The sequence below is a fragment of the Trachurus japonicus genome, chromosome 3 (assembly GCF_045865225.1).
Source record: "Trachurus japonicus isolate A0001 chromosome 3, Traja_1.0".
Classification (NCBI taxonomy): Eukaryota; Metazoa; Chordata; class Actinopteri; order Carangiformes; family Carangidae; genus Trachurus; species Trachurus japonicus.
Window position 1 is genome coordinate 26101716 of NC_140909.1, and position 20895 is coordinate 26122610.

The 20895-nt window shown below is 42.0% G+C and overlaps 1 protein-coding gene across 2 annotated transcripts; it reads right to left on the minus strand.

The window, feature by feature from the left end:
- Positions 1–2304: 2304 nt before the first annotated feature.
- LOC146990029 (AP-2 complex subunit alpha-2) lies at positions 2305–18887 on the minus strand. 2 transcript variants are annotated; one of them, XM_085767740.1, is made up of 23 exons: positions 18653–18887; positions 16154–16222; positions 14891–15033; positions 14616–14809; positions 13166–13295; positions 12680–12781; positions 12463–12571; positions 10574–10724; positions 10310–10478; positions 9507–9644; positions 9241–9423; positions 8981–9078; positions 8389–8620; positions 7280–7444; positions 6926–7015; positions 6099–6232; positions 4856–4938; positions 4609–4699; positions 4333–4455; positions 4128–4244; positions 3811–3880; positions 3158–3292; positions 2305–3071 (listed from the first exon to the last, which is right to left on the minus strand). In XM_085767740.1, the coding sequence occupies exons 1-23, from the start codon at positions 18717–18719 to the stop codon at positions 2994–2996; spliced, it is 2871 nt and encodes a 956-aa protein (XP_085623866.1). In that variant the 5' UTR covers positions 18720–18887; the 3' UTR covers positions 2305–2993. The 2 variants fall into 2 exon arrangements, with proteins under 2 accessions (XP_085623866.1, XP_085623875.1); XM_085767749.1 differs by lacking the exon at positions 6926–7015 and having other exon boundaries at positions 18653–18886.
- Positions 18888–20895: the final 2008 nt, after the last annotated feature.

Sequence of the window (20895 nt, forward strand, 5' to 3'; positions counted from 1 at the left end):
AGAACCAATTCTGTACAATACGGAAAATGATACACAGATCAGCCATAACAGTGTTTGTAATGCTGTGGAGAGCCCATTCCAGCTGTGGCAGCTGTTAAGTTTTAACTCAGCAACATTTGCAGACCCTAGAGACCTATGGTCAACATTTCTGAAATATATTTAGGGACATATGGACAATAAAGAGGACTTCAAAGTCAACTCTGTATCTGAGTGGAAATCACACGAAGACCAGAGAACTGGATGAAACCAAGCGGCAACACTTGAATGAGTAGGATAAATTATGATTGACATGCATGTCTAGCTTGTGTGTTTATTAGATTTTAGATATGGATCTTTGTCTATATTATATATGGGGAGTTATATGACATACATACACAAAAACATGCTTATTTGTATGGGATAGTCATGTAATGTATGTCAACCTATCTATTTCTAATCTTTTAGTTTTAAATGAACACTTAATTCATATGCAAAAGTCACATTTGTAGGCAACTGTGTTTTAAGTACATAATGGGCCTATACTGGAAAGCAGACATGGGCAGTCAACTCCACAAAAACCTGCAGCCACACCGGCCCTTTGTGGAATAGGTTGCATGCCTGCTGTAAAGTATAATGTCAGTGTAAACAACAGAAACAGGTAATCTGTTTTAAATTGTTTTTTATTTGTAAAAACAACATTTGGATGTGGATAGTGAAACAACAAATACATTTAAATAGCAACAACATGTCAAGCCTCTTCTGCTGTCTAATGCAGTGTGACGCAGTTTCTGCCACTGAAAATCTGACGCTTGATAGAAGGCACGAAAAAATACCAGCACTGTGACAAGGCCTGAAGTCAGTACACGCGCCGAGTGCAATGGATACAGTACCAAGGACAGAAACTAAATACAGATCTAATGTTGTATATTAGGCCCAGTCATCTACGGCACACCTCATGTCTAGTGCTGCAGAGAACATCAATGAGTTAGGCGAAGATGTGAAAACAAAAAACAGAGCTACATTAGCATTAACTGATTTTTTTTTAAAATGTATACAAACAAGCTGTAAACAAAAAGTTGAGATAAACAGTAACTTAAAAACACATTCAGCAAATACGTAAGGATTTATTTGGAGTCATATTTCTGCCAAACGTAACGCTAAACGCTACCATGCTCCATCATGTGACCTCCACTGCCACATCTCTACGCGGCTGTAGTGAGAGCAGCGACCCTGAGCTGTAACAGAAACATTGCAGGTGTAAAACCAAAATAAAGAAACGAAAGTTGCTTTAAAAAACACACAGGTGGAAGAGGGACTCTGTGTGAGCGTCTTCCATATGACACAACGTCCATGTTTCCATGGTACTGTATCCAAGACCGGACTGAAATATCTTCAGTGCTTTTGTCGAGTGGTTGTTTACGGCTGTGCTTTTTTATAGTTATTTTTAGTATTTGCAAAAATGAAATATATCACCCCCTGAAACACACACTGTTTAAATCTTGCCCCCCATCCCCTAACCCCCAACCCATTAGTGCTCATCTCCTGGGCCACTTGTGTTACAACTTTACATCCTAAAAGACTCAAATGTATACTTGCGATATAGGGCCCAAAGCTGTTGTTATAACGTGGCAACAATTTTGGTAAAATGACATGGAGTCACAGTAAAGCTCTGCAGGTCCAGATTAACACATCCCTGTTTCTTTCAAAAACAGCTAGATGGTTTGGTTCATAACCTTGCTCACTTGTTTTCTGAGAGTCAGATGAAGAAGACCAATTTCACTCTCATAAAAGCTACCAAAGGATGAAGGTTAGGTGAGTTTAGCATAAAGGACTGGGAACAGGAGGAAGCAGCGAATCAAATTCAGCTACCTGCACCTCTAAAGCTCATTAGACAACATCTTATACCTGGCTTGTTTATCACATACAAAAACACGAGTGTAAAAATAGTAAGCTGTCTTTTCATGAAGGGTTGTGACTATTTCCTGGGCGTAATGACATCTTGGTGCTGTTTGGACAGATCCAATCATCGAACAAGCCAGAGTATTTTGATAGATAAATATTTTGTAGGACGTAAATATAGAAGTAGAACCAGTTTGGCAGTGCTCTGTGAATGTGTGTTATTTAGGCAAAAATAGTGTCAGTGCTTTACATGTGAGGATTATTATTCTTGTCTGTTCCAAGGCTCTTTGTGTTCCTGACTGAGAAACAAACATTCAAAGGCACAAATGTGACGACGACTTCCTCATCACCATCAGTAAACAATTCATGTGCTAGCTAGTGTTTTATGGCTTTTATTTGCCATTTATTTGTGTTTGCTTTTTGTTATACGTGTAAATTTAATGCAAAACGTAGCTTAATGATAGCATCTAATAAAAATACCACAATGAAAAAGGGGTGATTTTCCTCTTGAGATGACAAAAAAAAGTAAAACTGGTGCAAAAATATTCAAATTTCCCTCTCTAAATATGACCTAGGTTTGTGAATCTATTTGTGTATTATTTTTTTTCTACAAAAGTGCAAGTGGGCGAGAAGTTGAGGAAAGCTTCCCAGTCCTGTGCAACATTTTTTTTCGAAACGCTACGAGAATAGATTTCTGATAGAAACACAATCAGAGATTAAAAGTAAGCTCAGGATCCAGCTGAGAGCTGCAGCTGGATCGGCCTTAGTCGTCATAGACTCGAGTGATAAAGGCAGTACCCAGCAAAAGCAGCAAAAACACACACAACAACTTCTAAACTTTTCAAAACTTATGCGCTGGAAGAACGAGGAGCGTTCAGAGTGTCCGCCACTGTTCACAACAGTGTGAGTAAACACACACACGATCCAGGTTTAAACCAGTGACGTATTAGTAAAGCTATGTGTGAAAGATACGCTTCACCTCATTTACATGTAGAGTAAGTGAAATAAAAAATAATGTACACAGTACAATACGTCCATTCCAATCTAAGGAGAGTAACGGTGTAAAAAAAAAAAAAAAAAAAAGAAAGAAGAAGAGGAAAAACACGCTGGTGAGTCTAAAACTGTTCAGAGAGAAGGTCACACAGTCTCTGAGACACAGAGTCCCTGCTGGTCCGGAGGGTGAGGCGGTACATCTGAGAGGGAAACATACACACAGTCACACAGGCTGTATGAAGATGGAAGTGTGTGTGCGTGTGTGTGTGTGAGTGTGTTTCTTTACCTGTGCTTGTATATTAGGCTCCAGTCTCAGGAGACAGCCCACCTGAGAGCTCTTACTGTGAATGACTCCAGCTCCTACAAAGTTTTCAGGGTTTGGATCCACCCGATCAAGCAGAGCGACACCAAAACCTAAGATCTACATGACAGGGCAAAGAACAGAAAGACATAAACAAATCATGTTCACAGAGACAAGACCAGTGGATACAAATACAGTTGATCCACTATGACTAGATTCACCAGCCCGAGATCAGAGGACCACTCACTCTACTGACATCCTCTGCTACGGTTTCATTATGAACCCCAAATATTTCAAATATCTCCTCTCTCACAAACACAAACACACACACACACACACACATAGATCTGTCTGTTGATTGCCTATAAACAACACACACCTGATCATTTGCATACAAAGTGGAAGAAAGATCAAATCCCAAGCGATCAATAGAGACACTCAAAACTGATGGGATCAATCAGGTCCGATATACAGAGACAAACACCAGCCACACTCACACCTAGGGGCAATTTATAGACACCCGTCAAGCTAAATATTCAGCTAGATAAATGCATCACTAACAGGGTATACAGCTTCCTAGATGTGAATGTGGTGAGGTGCAGGTTTTGGTGGTTCCTCTTAAAGAACAGATTTCTTACCTTGGCCTTGGTGACGTCTATGTCCATCGGGTGTTGGGCTTTGAAGATCTTCTGAACTTCCTGCTGAGGACTAAAGACACAGAGATAAGTATTTACCTTTGTCACCTATTTGAACCTGTGAGGTGAACTTTTTGTTGTGCACATTCATTGTATTATCAGTGATCTTCTATTTCCACCTTTAGCCCCCAACCCCCATGGACAAAATATACAGTGACATTCAGATCGACATTGATACGATCAAACAGCTAAAGGAAGGACAAACTCGGATCGCTTTAGTTCTCGCTGACAATGTACTGATGGTGTGAAGTGAGCCTTACGCTCCAAGCTGCTTCCAGCGCTGGAAGAAGTCTTGTGACGTCATCTCCGTGGGCTGGAAAAACTTGTTCAGCATGACAGGCAGCTTCACTGCGATGTTCTGCAGAGTTCCTCCATATCTGTTCACACACACAAACTCAAAAAATGAATCAAATGTTTCACTAAATACCCCTGAAAGTAGAGAGGAGTCTGGATGCAGACACCAACCTGAACTGGATGTTGAGCACCGGCGCATCGGTGAAATCTGACAAACATTCGATGTTGAGGATTTGCTGCACCTGAGCTCCGCCTTCTATTAAGTCGTCCACTGTCTTTGCGTGGACGTTCAGCTGTGGAGATAATGGTCAAGGATTCTACAAATACCTAATACAACTCAACTGTGAGGCAGCAGCTGTGCTTGTTAATTTAGCTGTGTTAAATAAACTCTGGTGCCCCCTGTTGGCTGAAACAAGACAGGGAGTTCCGTCACATGTCACAAGGATATGAGTGTTGAGTGAGTCAGGACTTGTCACTGATGAGGTGAAGCTGAGGAACTGGGTGGAAGTCTTGTTGCCATAGAAAACATATATGCGACCTGGAGGAGGACAGCGGGAAAAACTGTCTTTGAGTTCATCCTGTATCATAATTCTTATACAATCGACAACATACATTATTCTCTCATGCCAGGCTGTCAGAAGCGTCCTTTCAAATTTTAATCTAGATTTCCTCGCAGTGTGATGAAGCTGCTCACCCAGGTTCTGTCTGTACTCAGACTTCAGTCCAATCTGCAGAAGCTGGTTCTCAAAGATGACACCATTGTTCTTACAAACAAACCTGGAACATACAAACAAGAAATTACAAATGTATGAAAAATAATTTTGACAGTTTCATTCAGAATAAATTTCCATTTGTTTTGTTTGCAACTGTTGCCCCTTTCTTTAAATTACAGCTAATGAGTTTGGTTGACATTCAGACACTCAAAAATGGCACAAGGGTGTTCAGAATATTGAGGCTATGTTACAAACCAGTGTGGAGCTGTATTGTGTTTACCAGGCACTGAGTTTAGATCAGATCTTTCGTTTTATAGTCTGTGCTCCTAAACCTTTCCATGCCAAGGCCCTTTGAACAGCATTAGCTTAATGCAAACCTCCTACAGTGAAACAGTACTGCTTCCATCTAGTCTGGGCATACAGCACTGGAGCTAATGGGAACATTGGCCTATCTCTACTATGCCTCTATCTCTACAGATAGTTTTGAATAAGCCTAAGGCTGTCTTTACACCACAAGCCTTGATGCCCAATCCCGATTTGTTGCCTATATCTGATTTTTTTGACTGTCTATTTACATATCTGATATCTGCATTTACACCTGCCTTGCTTGTGTGAAACAACCCGCTTAAGAGGAAATAAGCTCGTGAACTTTTTTAAAGATGTGAGACTTATTAGGTCACATTATAATTCCATAATAATTATAAACGAAGGTGAGTCTAGTTTGTGAAGTGCCTGCGTGGAGCGGACCTGTTGTGAGATGAGCAGCTGACACTAGTTGTGCTACCATCCACTCCTTTGTTGCTCACGTAGTGAGGATAGGACAAAGCCTCTTGGACAGATACTGATAAATGTAAGTTGTTTGTTTTTCCTCTCTTGATTTCTAATTGGCTTGTTTCGGTTTTTGGCGGCAGGCAAACGTGAAATCTGGTGTTTCTCTCACACACGCTCTCATTCACACTCGCTCTCATTACGTCCTCCCATCTACACCATGAAAATGAAACACTGTAATAATTTCTGTGACAGTGACCACAGCTGGCCACAGCTGGCCATGGTCGTCATGGTGTCAATCACAGGTTACAGAGGTTCAGTGAACGTGTGGGCATGGGAATTAATATCATTATTGATGACCCAGAAGATGTAAATAAATAATTATGCACAGACAGGGCTTTACTGAGAGAGTAACTTTTTCGTTTCTCACAGTTCAAGCTCACACTTTGTTCCAACCTGAGAAAGTTTTCCTCGCACACGCCAGCGGACGCGAGCGTGGCGTTTTCTGAGAAGACGTCGACCAGCAGACTGGGTCCTGTTGAGGGGGCCGTGTTCAGATTCAGCAGGTCTGTGAAGGACTGATTGGAGCCCTGGGAGAGAAACATCACTTTAACACAGCTTCAAGTGCCACTACTACTAACACTCAACATGACCACTTAAATCCACAGGCCACATTTCCAGACTAAATACAAATCTATTTCTCTGCTTTGTAAACAGTGAAGTCAAACTGAAACTTTTTGTGTGGTAAATATGATACAAATCACTTATAGCTATTGTATGTCTGAGCAGTTCACCGTGAAACGTGAGCCATCATTGTAAGGACACGCACTGTCAACTTCTGTGAGAACTGTACAGCCTCTTAATATCATTACATGATGACTGATGACTGTTTTGTTTTGATCTTATTTAACTTGTGTCCTATATGCCTCTCTGTACCTACCTATTAACTCACCATATGCATGAGTCAAGACCAAAAATAATAATAATGATATTATTATATATGAAATAACACTAAAATGTTTGGTTTTATGACAGGAGCTTACACTAAAGATCACGTCAATTCAATTATAGAAAATGTAATTTCAGTTTGGCTTTAATCCAGCCTACTGTGATAAAGGATATACTGTATATATAGAATAACACAACTGATGAATATCTGCCCACAAAACTAATATCACAGACATTCCCAAAAGGTGAAACCACATAATTACAATACTGGACGAGAGCAGCTGTTAGTCCAGTGCTAATAAACAAAGATGTTTTGTTTCTAGCTATCAATATACCATGGTCCCAGCAGAGAGTATGACGGGGCTAGAGGAGGCAGGGCGGGGCCTGTTGATAGGGAGAAGGTCGGCCAACAGTGTAAGAGAAGGCTGACGGAGACACAGAGCAGAAAGAAGACAACAACAGGGAGACGGTACGAAAGAGAAGGAAAGAGAAAGAACAAGCAAAGGTGAAGATCAAAGAAATGCACCAGAAGGAAAGAAAATAAAGGCAAAGCCCATGGAGCTCTAATATACCATAATACACAGATTGTAACTGTTAAATTATTAGTGTCATGCAGGCCTTGCGTCTGGGGTTAGGGATGGATCTTTATGTGGTGTGTGACAGACTTGTACCTGTTCCTGTGGAGTTACCTTGTTGGTGGTCTCTGTTTTCTCACTGTGCTCTGTGTTGCCATTGACGTTCCTGCGGGTGTCGTTGATGTCGGGCAGGTTGCCTGGACCTTTCTTCCTCTTCAGCTTGGCCAGGATCGATGACTCTCTCTCTGGGAACGGAGGCATTTCCTCCAAGACTGTGGCCTGCGGAGGAACAGAGGGAGTGGGAATGAAACATCTAACACCTCAGTCCTGGGCAACACAGAGACCGTCTGGACTTACATGCACAGCTAAACCGAGCTATGCTCATAGATCGATTTAAGAGTCTCATCTGAGTTCTGTCCTAGTTTATATGCAACAGGGGAAATCGAATAACTGATGGTGTCTGCCTCCTCAACTAATACATACCAGACCCCTATCCAGTTGATTTTTCTGCCACCACCGAGTAAAAAAATTGAAAATAAATAACTTGAAGTTCGGGCTTCCTTTTTTCTTGCTGGTTACACTGTGTAAAATGCACGCAATTGGCACTGACGCCGCTTTTTTTTTCAAATTTCCTTTGCCAGGTTTGGCTGCCTTTTATGCTACACTTTGTGCCGTCTCTATTGTTGTGAAGCATGCGCACATGCAGTGTCCGGTTTCAGTCCGATTAAGGTGTATATACAGTATGCAGGAGAAAATCGATTTCCAATCGCATTATCTGGGTGTCTTAGTGGGATTTGGAGAAGTCTGGTATTAGTCGGACTAACGCGTTTACATGCACTTCAGTGTCCAGTTATATTCTAATTAAGGCAATAATTTGTTTTTTTCAACTTTCATGTAAATGTACAGAGTGTACAATTAGCAATGGTGAGTTTGATCTTAGCCACAGGACACCACAGGGGTCACAGCTGTAAAATACAGTGACTTGTGAGCTTATGGTCTTGTAAGCCTAAAAACAACTGATAGAGTGACGGAGCTTTAAACAGTCCACCTAACTGAATCGAGTCTGTAACACTACCACTACAATTCCCACTGGGATCTTTGTCAGCAGTACTTTAAAATCCTGTGTGTGTGTGTGTGTGTGTGTGTGTGTGTGTGTGTGTGTGAGGCTGACGGACTAATAGATGTTATTGGTATTCTGTCCACTCCCTGCATAATTGACCAACCAGTATGTCAGTGCTGGCGATGCAGCTGAGCCTCAGGTACTCCACAGCTCTCTGCTGAAGCTCCACGTCAGCATTGCGGAGCTGGCTGTCCGACCGCAGCACGTCTTGGATTGTGGCCTTCACTTCTGGAAACAAGTTAATGAACTTGATGTAGGCCGACAGCAGCAGCGCCCGAGTCGGCACGGAGCAGAGGTGGAACTTGGAGTGGAGGAGGTTGAACTGCACAAGGGGGCTGAGAGGAGAGGAGGCAAGGGAAAGATCCTGACATTAGCTCAGCTCTAGTCTTATAATAAAATTTAAATCATAACACAAAACTAAGTACATAAGAAACAGCGAGTAGACATGAAAATAGTGTTACTTAAAATAATACTTATACTAATACTAATGAAAACTTTAACGGGCAGGACTGAGAGTAACAGTCAATGGAGAAGACATTTTCAAATGTTATTTCCAGAGCTGAAAGAACAGCAAATAAAACAGACACTTCCTGAGGAAGGTGAGAAAATATTTGCTTTTATAAACTGGGTAATAAACAGGAAAGACCGGGGCTGAAGCATCAGCTGAACTGAATGATAGGATTGTCTGCTTCTACCTGGAGCGTGAGTCACCAGCAATTAGGTTACCAAACTCTCCCAGGATGTAACCCCCCACCTTCACCAGGTTCTCGTGGCAGGCCGGAGCCTGTAGCGCCTATAACAATTCACAAAGAAGGAGGTTAGGAACAATATGGAAGAAACCACAAACTGATATCTACTGTAAGTGAGACTCTGATTGGAATAGGTGGCAACCAATCAGCCACAGAGTCCAGCCATCAAATGCAATTCCTCACTGGCTTCCCACTGTGCCGCTCACCTCAAAGACGGTCTTTGCAGCGTAGCCTTGGACGTCATCTCGGTTTATGACGATCTGAATGACGCGATACCACACCTCCTCGCTGACGTAGTCACCAGCGATGCGGATGAGGTTGAGGATGGTGTCCACGTACCAGGTATAGTCCACGGCATATTTTTCTGCCAGGATCGCCACCTTGAGCACCTGAGGAAGAGAGGCAGGTGGGTGAGGGTGAGAGCAGCGTACAGAGGAGCGAAACATTGTAGAGGCTAGGACTGATGACCCACTATCTCCTCTCTGATGGAGTAGTCGGCCGTCTCCAGGTAGCTCAGCATCTCTGCCACAATCTGCTTGGCGTTGCTGCGGTCACACATGGCGTAGAGCAGATCCACGGCCCGCTGACGTACACTCACATCTCGCTCTGTCTGTATAGCAAACACACGTGGACAGAAGACATGAAATGACATGGCATAGTGAATAAGACTGACCGAGCTACAACATGGAAACCAGGCTAACCAGGCTGCGTGGTGTGATATATGACTGTCCACGTTTGGAGTGTCTAAGACACTTGTTAGAGGTTTTAGGTCGAAGTTATCAAGGAGAATCAGAATGATTCTGAGCTGAACATTCAGGTTTGAAAAACTGAGTAAATGCAGCGGCAGAGAGGCATCGTGTGAGTCTCTGCTCACTAAACACACTGGAGGTGGTTTGGGGAATCAGACTTCCTAAAGTGAGTTATTAGGCAGTTAATAATAATCTGAAGCCCAAAGTAATTCCAGTTTTGTAAACTGTATTCCTTTGCTTTTCAAGTAGTGAAGAGTCAATAAACTCTCATCTCTCACCGAAATATACTATTTCTTAAGCTGCTCATTGGATCTACCAGTTTTTCCCACACATGTAACTTTGAATTACTGCATTACTATTAATGACCATTGAAAAGGGAATAATATCACCAGTGGCACATTTCAAGCTCACTTGATCAGGTGGGAGAAACCAGCAGCTTCTAGAAGAAGTTGTGGAGTTGGACACATGATTTTCACCTATCCACCTGCAAGAGCTCATCAAAGGCCACAGTGGATGAAGGACTCACCTTAAGAGCATTGATCACCGTTTCTATGTGCGTTTTCACTGCCTCGTGGGAGAACTCGGAGCTGGCCAGTGTGCACATGCTCTCTAAAGCCAGATAACGGAGGTTGGTTTCCCTGTGTTGCAGAAACTGGCCCAGCTGGTTGCAGGCTCGTACCAACAGGGTGGGCTCACTGAGGGACAACAGACAGAGTCCAGCTTTAACCTACACAAACCCACAAGTGTCAAACAACACAGGACTGTGAACTAACGACGGAGTGTGGCCAACCTGTCATGGTGGATGATGAGGGAGATGGCTTCGAACAACACGGCGTTCTTGGCATTAGAGTGCTGGACCTTTTTGGACTTGGGCGGCTCCTGGGCTTTGTTGAGGATGGTCTCCAGACACTCGGTGAGTCGACTCCGCAGCGCCGCATCCTCTGCAAAGACACAGATTTCGCTTTTAGCACCACGCAGATCCTCACTTTAAATCTTATGAACATAATTGCTTCCACAAACTCGGTGTAAGAGCTTTATTATACATTTTCTATAGAGATGAACAAAACAAATCACTATGGGTAGAGAGGTGGGAGGTCTGTGCTGATAGCTTTCTGCTGGATGTCTGGATAAACAAATGAGCAATAATATGAACAACATAAAGGAAGAAAAATGCAAACCTTCACCTCTGCAGCTTTCTTGTTCACATGATGTCACATGACTTTTTTATTCACTTAGTACATGAGCATAAACATAAAACTATCTGTGATCTGGAGGGTATTTTGCTTCTCCAAACATAAACATCTTTGTAAACCTATACGATAAAGGCTGCCATGGGCAAAGGAGGGTCATTGGTTGATACAACACCTGTCAGGGAGCAGGTTTGAAAGGGACAGGAAAACAAACGTTGACTGACTATATCAATGTATAAAGGGAGCAGCCACAAGAACATGCACACTTTGCACAGGGGTTGTCTGGGTATTTGCAACCTGAAGAAGCTTTATTCTAGTTAAAATGTCAATCTAGGAGCCGCAACAGCTGGCTGCTCTCTGTCAAGCTGAGTACTGCACTGGTATTGGCAAGCTGTGGTTTCACAAAGGCCATATTAACGCGTCTTCGGTGATCGTTCACAGCGATCAGCTCTGAGTGCGTCTGTTGTTCATACCTGCCTTAAAATGAGTCTCCATTGACTATTTGTGATCAGATCTCCAATCCAATCATCAGACGGGTCTGTTGTGCTTGCGTGTGTGAGTAAGGGAGAGAGTGTGTGAGAGGGTCTGTGAGTACAGTATTTCCGAGTAGGTTCTCAGTCATCCAGGTCATGGTAGCTGTTAAGTGCTACACTTGAAGACAACTGAACGTCTTTTTAGTTCTTGCAAACGGTTTTCCTCTCAATCAAAGGCATCCTCAGTTCTAAAAAGCTGAGGTAGTACTCTCAGGTATTTGGCTCTGAGTTGTTATCTACCCCTCATGTGGGTTGTTAGGTTAACCTGGTGTGGTTAACCTTAGGATGTGGTTAACCACATCGTGTTTGTTTGCTCTCGGACTCTCATTGTGCGCTAAAAGAATAGAAGAGTAAAAGAAGAGTATCAAAACAGATTGCTGGCTATAGCAAAAGGAAGAAAATAAAAAAGAAGGAGACAGAAGGTGAATCGATCACAGAAAAATACAAACAAAAAAGAAAACCTGAGTCTGCTACATGTTTCCCCACTTTTCAATTCAGTCCTGAGTGTTTCACTGTTGTCATTAAACTATTAACTACATAATTAAGCTTCCTTTTTGTTGTGGAGCACCATCATTTTTGAGATTTTCCAGTGGGCCATGAGTTGGAAAAGGTTGGGAGCCACAGTGCAACACCCACAGTAAATTTGATGAAAATGTGGCCATTAGTTACCTGGTGGAGAAAGCTGATAATTTGACCTGGCAGTAGAGGAAAAGGCAAAAAAAAAAAAACAAGAAACAAGACAAAATGGAATATTCAAATCAGGGATGATCATTTGGGGACCATCAATTATATTATAAAATATGTTTGTTTTTGTTTTTTTAATCTGGCTGGTAGCTGTTGGAATATTTTGCTGTGGACCAAAACATTGTAAACATCCAAATGTCCACTGAATGTACTAGATGTAGACAGAAGAACAGTACATGTGCAAAGACACCTAAGACTGTGATGTACCCCACCTGGTGGAGGGTAGCACTGAAGGAGGCGCAGCAGTTTCACAGACAGCCATGGCGCAGCAACAAAGTAGTAGGTATAGTCCTGTAGGTCGATAGAGGCTGAAGTCACGATCTGGGGAAGAAAATAACAAGATAACACATTAGAAGAAGCCTGGGTCAGATTTAATCTTTGACCTGAGTGAGATTAAGACACTAGGTAAGGTGACATAAAGACACTCACCCTGCTGAGCCGGGCCACAGCCAGTGAGATGGAGGTTTTGAAGTCATCGGGACTCTTCTGGGCCAGCGTGGTAATAAGGCTGGTGGCTGCTGTGACCACTCCCTGAAAACAGACATTAAGACAAACATTAATACGAAACATACAGACCAACTGACACAGTATCTCATAGTCATTAGGGCAAGTGGGCAAGCAAGTCAGTAATGAAGTAGTAGTAGAAACTTTAGCATTGCTTTGTGGGAATGTTCCTCAACTCATTCAAAAATTTGAGGTGAGTGTGTGCATACTTTGTGATTTTGCATAGTCTTCAAACTCATACCCGCACATATTTCTTGACATATTCTGTTTTCCCAATATATTATAGTATAAGACAGATTTCATATGTTTATCTTCATATTCCATTCTTATCTTACAACCCACTTCATATTCTCTATTCTCTGCTGGGGGAGCAACTGTAACCTAATTTCCCAATAATAGGTACAGTCTTACCAGGTGCTGGTCATTAAGCAGATGGACCACCCGTGCTGTCCATTCACCCATGGGCACCAGGTCAGGAGACGTCCTGTTGAGTCGTAGCAGACATAACGCTGCACTCTGCTTCACACTGTCCATGGTGTCCCTAATGGAAGCACAGCACAAGAGGTTACCATGCATGATGATCCAATACAGACAGACACAAAATAGAAATAAATCTGTTTCTCTTTTTGTCACATGGTCATAAGATGCTACTAGTGTCCAAGATTTACAGTAGGAAATAACAATAGAAACAGAATAGTGATCACAAATACAGTGATCAAGCACTTGATCAAAAAGCTCCAAGAATCATTACATAAATCAGGGGTCGGCATTCTTTGGCACTGTTGCCACGGTTGGCACGTCACGGCATAATCATTGGCACGCTGGCACCTCCACCGCTAAATTTCTCACCGCCACCAGCTCACGAGTCAGTGTTTTGTTTTCTGGGCGCATTTATTTTGAAAGGACAGCTGGAGAGAGACAGGGAGGGGAGAGAGAGTGAGAGGGGGGATTGACACGCAGCAAAGGGGCCGCTGGGTGGAATCGAACCCAGGGTCGCTGCAGCGCGCGTGCTACGCCGAGCCACGAGATTAAATCGAGCATGTCAGTGACGGTGCTTAATTAATGCCACAGCTGCTTCAGAGTTGGGGCAGACTCACAGTAACAGTCACCTGTTACCGTTACCATAACGACGAGCTAACGTGTCTGTTTTAGTTTCTTATCTCCGCTCCTTCAGCGTCACATTCTCATACACGATGTTGTGTTATCAATAAACACACCTGGAGATGACGCTGCAACCCACATAGCGTCCAGGGATCGCCCAGGTATTTGAAATGTTGTGACTGTTTCCTTCTGATATAATATATTTTGCACTGTAGTCTATGTTTCGGCATTTTCCTCCCACTGCAATATGTTTTACATGGGCTAAGTTTCTGAAAAGCAGTGTTTTGAAATGGGATCCAGGTCCCTGTTGTGAATAACGGGAAAATATCTTCAAAATATGATTGAATGTGGCCTATATAGATTTAAAATACAAGGTACAGAGTGTTGTTTTGTATTTTTTGTCATATTCTATCATACGTGTTATTGTAGTGGCACACTCACTGGCCAGAAAATTTCAAACTGGCACGCCATGTCACAAAGGTTGCCGACCCCTGACATAAATATACTGTATGTGCGCTTACTGGGTAAACTTATGTGCCCTGTGACGTCCTCACCACCCTGACTCAGTGTATTTTTACTGCCTCTGCTCACACACATCAATTAATATCAGTCAAAGCTAGTGATTACTTTACATTCTTGTAATGAATATGTAAATTCCAATTAAATGGTGATTAGCATGATCGATGAAGGAAAAGGGAAAATTTTGAAGCGATCAATGTGGTTGAGTTAAAATCTCTAATGTTTATATACATAAACATACCCTGCCACCAAAATGCTGGGGATGTCAGAAGCAAAAGCCTCAGCCATTTCCCTGCTGCCCACGTTAGCGATGCAGTGCAGAGCCAGGTTCATGAAGGTCGGGTTACGACTGGCGAGGTCATTCTTGATGGCGTTGTTGATCAGACGGATCAGGTCGCTGTTGGAGTTCACCAGCACTGAGATGAACAAGTAACCCTGTGAGGAGACAAGGGAATGTTTTGAATGCCAATAAACCAAATAACAAGAGAAACTGGATCGACACAAAGAGCAACTTACAATCTGTTTCTCTGTGTACTTGTTGGAGCTGAGCAGGTTGACGGCCTCCATGTGTCCAAAATCAATGTCATGGCCCAGGAGGAAGATGAAGAGCAGCTTGCAGACGTACTTTTTTTTACTGTAGCCATCTAGAGCCTTGTCTCCTGTCCACACACATGCAAATATACACAACCACACCCAAACACACAAAGAGAGATTTTAGATCATCTGATTAATAAAAAGCGTCTTGCTGACCCCATGTTTTAGAATGAAACAATCTATGGCTGATATACGTATACTGTATATAGTCTTTAATAGACTATATAAGTTTTCCTTCAATGCATTCCAGCTAGAATTACAAGGAAAATATCATTTATGGGCTACACCTGTATTGTGACAAGGTGGATGGTGGGAATCCGTAATGTTACTCAAATATGTCTTGGTGCCTTGAAGAGCAGACACTAGAAGATATTACAAATTAAAGATATATTTTTTACATTGATAAAAATAGTAATTTCACTGCAGTCACATGGATATTTCTTTATACCAACTGAGGCTTCCTTTCTATTTTGAATTTGGCTATAAAAAAAAAAAGTCAGCTCTGAATTATATTATTTTCATGGGGAAAAAAGCAGTGATAGGTAAATTTTGCAAACATTCTTTCAACACTTTCTTTTTTGCTGAAAGACAATGACCTGAAATTGATCTGTTGCAGTGACTGGCCGCATTTGGGCTAATTCTTGTGCTAAATTCTGGATGAACATTTTTCTTAGTTTCCTAGTTTTCAACTACGACTGTAGTTTCTGATGTGTTGTTCTTTCTAATCACATCAGACTATTGTGCTGGATTTGACCAGACTGTGACTGGCTATCTTTATCACTTTAATTTTTAATAAAAAAAGACAGGCACATAGGACAAACAATGATCATCAGGGCAGGAGAGCGCTGTAGAGAGAAGACGGGGCAGAGCGCTGGGCACTGTGGGCAGAGGAGGAGGCCTCATTCTGGGGCAAACTAATTATAGGCAGCGTGGAACAGGTGGCAGGAGAAACAACAGCAACAGGAGACTCAGACAGATACATTCACAGTGAGGTTTGTGAATGACTAACATTGCACATGAAGCAACAGCCATTAAAAAGAAGGAGCAAAGTTAAGACACAGTCAAGCTGTGAGCTGGCAAAACGGTAGCAGCAGAAAGCAACCGAGAATCTCAAATTGTGGGTCCTCATGCCAAATGTTTCTATAAATGTCTAACCTCTGTCAGACAGAGGAATTGTTCACCTACCTTTAAACTTGGATCGGATGTTGGCCAGTTCTTTGTTTATCCTCTTAATCTCTGCTTCTTTACTTTTACCTGGAAATAAATAAAAGACATTTTGCACGTCATGTAGTGATGTGGTCAACACACAACTCGTCTTGGTTTTCACTGCTTTGAGCTGAAAGAAGCCAAGTACAACTTCTTGTGTCCGTCAGAGAATAAAGCTGTCCCTGTGTGAAACCTCTACATAGGACGGTGGTGCTGCAAGCAACACACATCTGATATGTTTTGGTCCACATTGACATGATGGCATCATATTCCTGCACATCTGCACATAAATGCTTCAAATTGCCCATTAATCACGACCCAAACAGGAAGTGGAAGCCACTGGAAAACCCTGAACTCAATGTGACATGTTCATGGAACCAGCTTGAAATGACATGAGCTTATTGGCATCCTGTGATATCCTGTTGAAAGTAACTATGAGCAGATGGGTAGATGGATGGGTAGGCTGCTGCTTTTTAAACAATGCTCGATTAGTATTCAAGGGTCTAAACTAAAGTATGCTGAAATATACCTCACAACATAGCACCAGCAACACCAGCAGGCTGATCACAGTACAAGATAGATCCGTGAATGTGTTGTTCCAGCAGGAATCCAGATTCACCAGACCAGACAAACTTTCTCCAGTTTTCAGCTGTCAAGTGTTGGTGAACTTGTGTCTGCTGCAGCACCACGCACATCAGGCACGTTTAGATTTTTCACCATGTTAACTTAAGAGACTGTTGTGTGCGACAGTCCCACAATATAAGCTGCTGCTGCTGCCGCCATGTGATTGGCTGATTGTATATTCGCATCAACAAACAGGAGCACAGCTGTGCCTTACACAATGACCACTGAGCGTCTCACAAAGTGGAGTAAAAAAAAATGTCATAACTTTTTTCTCATTTGCATCAAAGGACATTGTGCTCACCAAAAAACTGTGAGAGTTTTTTTAGGTCAGAATGAAAAAGTGACCTCATAATAAGAAGAAAGCTTGAAAACTTGAAGAACTCCGCTTTGGTTTTAAGGAAACAAATCCAAAGAGAGGTCTGTCCTCCAGTTTTTGTCTATTTTCAGAGCAATCTTACATGCAAAATTTTCCAAAGTCAAATTGCTACATAAGAAAGGAGTGACAGCAAACTGACGATTTTCTCTTGTGACTACATACTGTAGCTATTTCACTGGAATTAAATAGCTGTGGAAACAGTAACACAGGGCTGTGGGAGAAAAAAACACGTAATCCTTTCATTGTGAGTGAGATACCATATATGACAAGGCCTTTAAAATAAAGTAATTATATTTTGTTTTTTACCCAAACTAATTACTAAGTTATTATGGATATATGTCAAATTGGTAGAACAGACCTTGAGAGCAACTTTGTGATTATTTTGTGGGAGCATAAAGTATATGTAAATCTAAAAAAAATATGATTATAGGGTTGAAAAAATGATTGTTGGCTAAACATAATAAAATGGGCAGACAATAATTACTGTGCTCAAAAATACTTTAAATGGCACAATTGTATTTCGTGCGTTGGCGAGTTTGTCAGACTTTTGTTAACCTTTTTACAATCATCAGCATGTTAACCTTTTTACAATCGTCAACAGGTGATTATTTCAGCCACATTTCAGCACTGAAGGTCGGTGGTGCGCATGTGCAAGTGTCTTTCATTACGGACGTGGTGCCAACACAGACCACAAAAAAGAGAAATGGAAATTACAACTTGTTTTTGCAACAGCCGCCATGCATGCACAAATACAGAAGGCACCATGAATATGTTATATTTATGCATGATGGGGCCATAATGGAGTCTTTAATTATGCATAATTCTGCTCAGACAGACAGAAAGCCTTGGTGGGGGAAATAAATGTCCAGCTAGCCGCTTACAGCTCTACAGTAGGTCGGCGGTTTTAAGACCAATACTGGGCCACAAAGTAAAAAAGTAAAACACACCAGAGCTGTCCATAGTTGTGGCTGCGCGACTCCTGCAGTATGGACGTCACCTTAAATATCCCCGACCCCGACAGTCTGCTGCTGCCACCGTCAGCTGTGACGGTGTACGACAGCAATGTGTGCGTGCTTTTAGTAAGAACTCGCTTTATTTCTGACAGGACATTGTTTGAAAAGTGTTAAAGTGAGGCCACGGACTGAACAAAACAGCCAGTCTGGTGGTGTTATCCCGGGTTATCTCCGGCGCGGTCCACGCCCTTCGACCTGACGTTAGCTGGTGCAGCCGAGCAGCTAACTGACGCTAGTCCCGGGCTAACCAGCTGAGCCGCTGACCCGAGACACTGTTGTTGACACGTTTTAAAAGTTACCAAGTCTGTGGACAACCTTTAAGAGAGGACAGCGGTCATGTTTGTCCCCGTGTTCACGAAACCTCCTGTCACAGCCGGTGAAAGCGGTCGACGCCGCGCCGGCTAATTTTAAAAACTAGCAGCAGGACGCAGAGCTGCTGTGTGTGAGTGAGATAAACAAACTTACAGTTCCTGATGTCAGAGATGAACACGGCCAGGCCACGCATCCCATCCCCTTTAGTCACCGCGGGCATTTTGTTCGCTCCCTGTTTACGCCTCTTCCGTATTTAAAAAACACAACAACAACTGACTAACTATGTACACTAACTTCGTCCCCGAGTTGTGTTTGCTCCACAGCTGTGAGAGGCGCCGTTTGGTACAGGGATCCCCGATATGTTGTGACGAAGGCAGCAGGAACGAGGCGCTGCGGCTGCGTCCAACGGCTCTCCGGGGTTACACCTACAACCTCCAAGGGCCGCGTACCATTCATGTGGAGTCACCAACTGAACCACAGATAGGACTGAACTGAACTCAGCCTGCTGCTGCTGCTGCTGCTGCTGCTGCTGCTGCTGCTGCGCTTCCTCCAAGTGCATCTGCCCAAAGGAAAATAGCTGTGATGCAGATATTCAGTAGCCACATTTAGGCTATGTTGCCGTTGGATTCTCCAGAGCACGAAAAGTGATCTACAATCAATAACCACTTAAAGGGCTGACCTACACCTTCTCACCAATAGGTAAAACTAATTGTAGGATCATTAATATCAGTGTAACAAAATAGGATACCAGATTATGATTCAGTTAAAGTCATCTGGCTTTTCGTAATCCAAGAAAAAATGAAATGAGCCAAATACATTTCTGTGTTTGCTATTGTATTATTTTTTATTTTTTATTTTTTTTTATAAGCTGTTACTGTATTTTGTACAGCAGTGTTTTTCGACCTTGTGGGGCCTGCACTGTCCCATTCAAATAAACAAATAAAGTAAAGTAAAGTAAATGTCTAGTAATTGATAAAAACTATATATATTCTTTTCAAAATTATGATTAAAAACATCACACACAATCTTAAACGACTGTATTCTATACTTTCACTTTATCGAATATAAATTGAGTTAAAATCTGAGCGGGCACATCTTGATTGACGGTGGGGTCGCCAAGAATTTGTGATGTCAAAACAGGGTCACAAGCCAAAAAAGGTTGGGAACCACTGACCTACAGTATAACGATAGGTAGCCTAGCCCACTCATTTTCTGCACAAATAGGCTAATACTTGGCAAAAAGAGCTGTGGTTCTGGTTCTGATTTTGATTCTGAATCGTGTAGCCTACAGTATGTTACAAAGATGATTAGATGGGTGGATTCTTTTCCCAACAGCTACAAAAATATGTGGTAATATTGCCCTTGGCCCTTGAGTACATTTATAACTTCTTATGGCTTAACAGCATTGATAATAATAATAATAATTATTATTATTATTATTATTATTACAATCATAATAAACAATGATATACAAATAAATAATACCTTTAACCCTAATAATTAAAAGGGATGCAATGTCTAGCAGGTGCAAAGTTTGGGCTGCCAAATGCTTCCTTTCTCCATCCAAGTAATCAAATAGGGTACCCAACCCTGTCAGTAAATTTAGCACTCATCAGCAGTTGTTGAGCCCCACCCCTTATGTTTCATATCCATATATATATATATATATATATATATATACACATACACACACACACACACACATGATTTGAGATGTCAGTCTATTTGTTGTAGAAATTACAGCTCTTGGGTAAGTCTACAAGTTTTGAACACCTGAATTTGAGTTTATCCAATTCTGTTAGGGTTAGAGTTAGGAAAGTTAAGTTTCTAGATGAGATGGTCAATAAATGCTGATTTCTGTAACTTTGTGTTGTCACAGCTATCCCACAACATGGCCAACCTGGACAAACAAACAGACAGTGTGTTGCTTTACACCGTTTAAGGTAGGCTAACAGAAAAAGCATTTGGATCTTGCTTGAAGGCCTAGAATAGTCTCTTTCATTAATTTATTTCTGTGGTTTTATCAGCTCTGCTCTGTTAGTGACCAAATCCATGCTCATCTCTCTAAAAGCATTTGAATACTATAATGCTCAAAGCTGGTGACATTAGTCCTGAATTCCGCTTCCCTTCCCCTTTGCCTCATTATTCAAAACTTCCACCTGCTGTTGCTACACAGACACAACATGACTGCTGCCGCCTGCCTTCTGTAGAAACTGGTATAAAGAGTATTTCTCCTCTCTAATCTAATCTTCTCTAAGTGCTTGGATACCCTGGTTTCTGCTTTCTGTCTGAATTAGTGCCTGTTTGTTGCTTTGCTTTCTTGAACTCATACTCTGCTTTATGTTGTTGTTATGTGCATTCCTGTATTTCATGGTTGTTGTTTCATTGCTAGCTAT

What these genes read in the sequence shown, in the direction of transcription:
- LOC146990029 (XM_085767740.1), bottom strand. Translation starts at nt 18,719, where the DNA reads ATGCCCGCGGTGACTAAAGGGGATGGGATGCGTGGCCTGGCCGTGTTC. An exon ending in TCAGTGCTACCCTCCACCAG is followed by an intron (nt 10,725 to 12,462) that starts GTGGGGTACATC and finishes GTGTCTTTGCAG; the next exon opens with AGGATGCGGCGCTGCGGAGT. An exon ending in TCGCCAGCACTGACATACTG is followed by an intron (nt 7,445 to 8,388) that starts GTTGGTCAATTA and finishes GTTCCTCCGCAG; the next exon opens with GCCACAGTCTTGGAGGAAAT.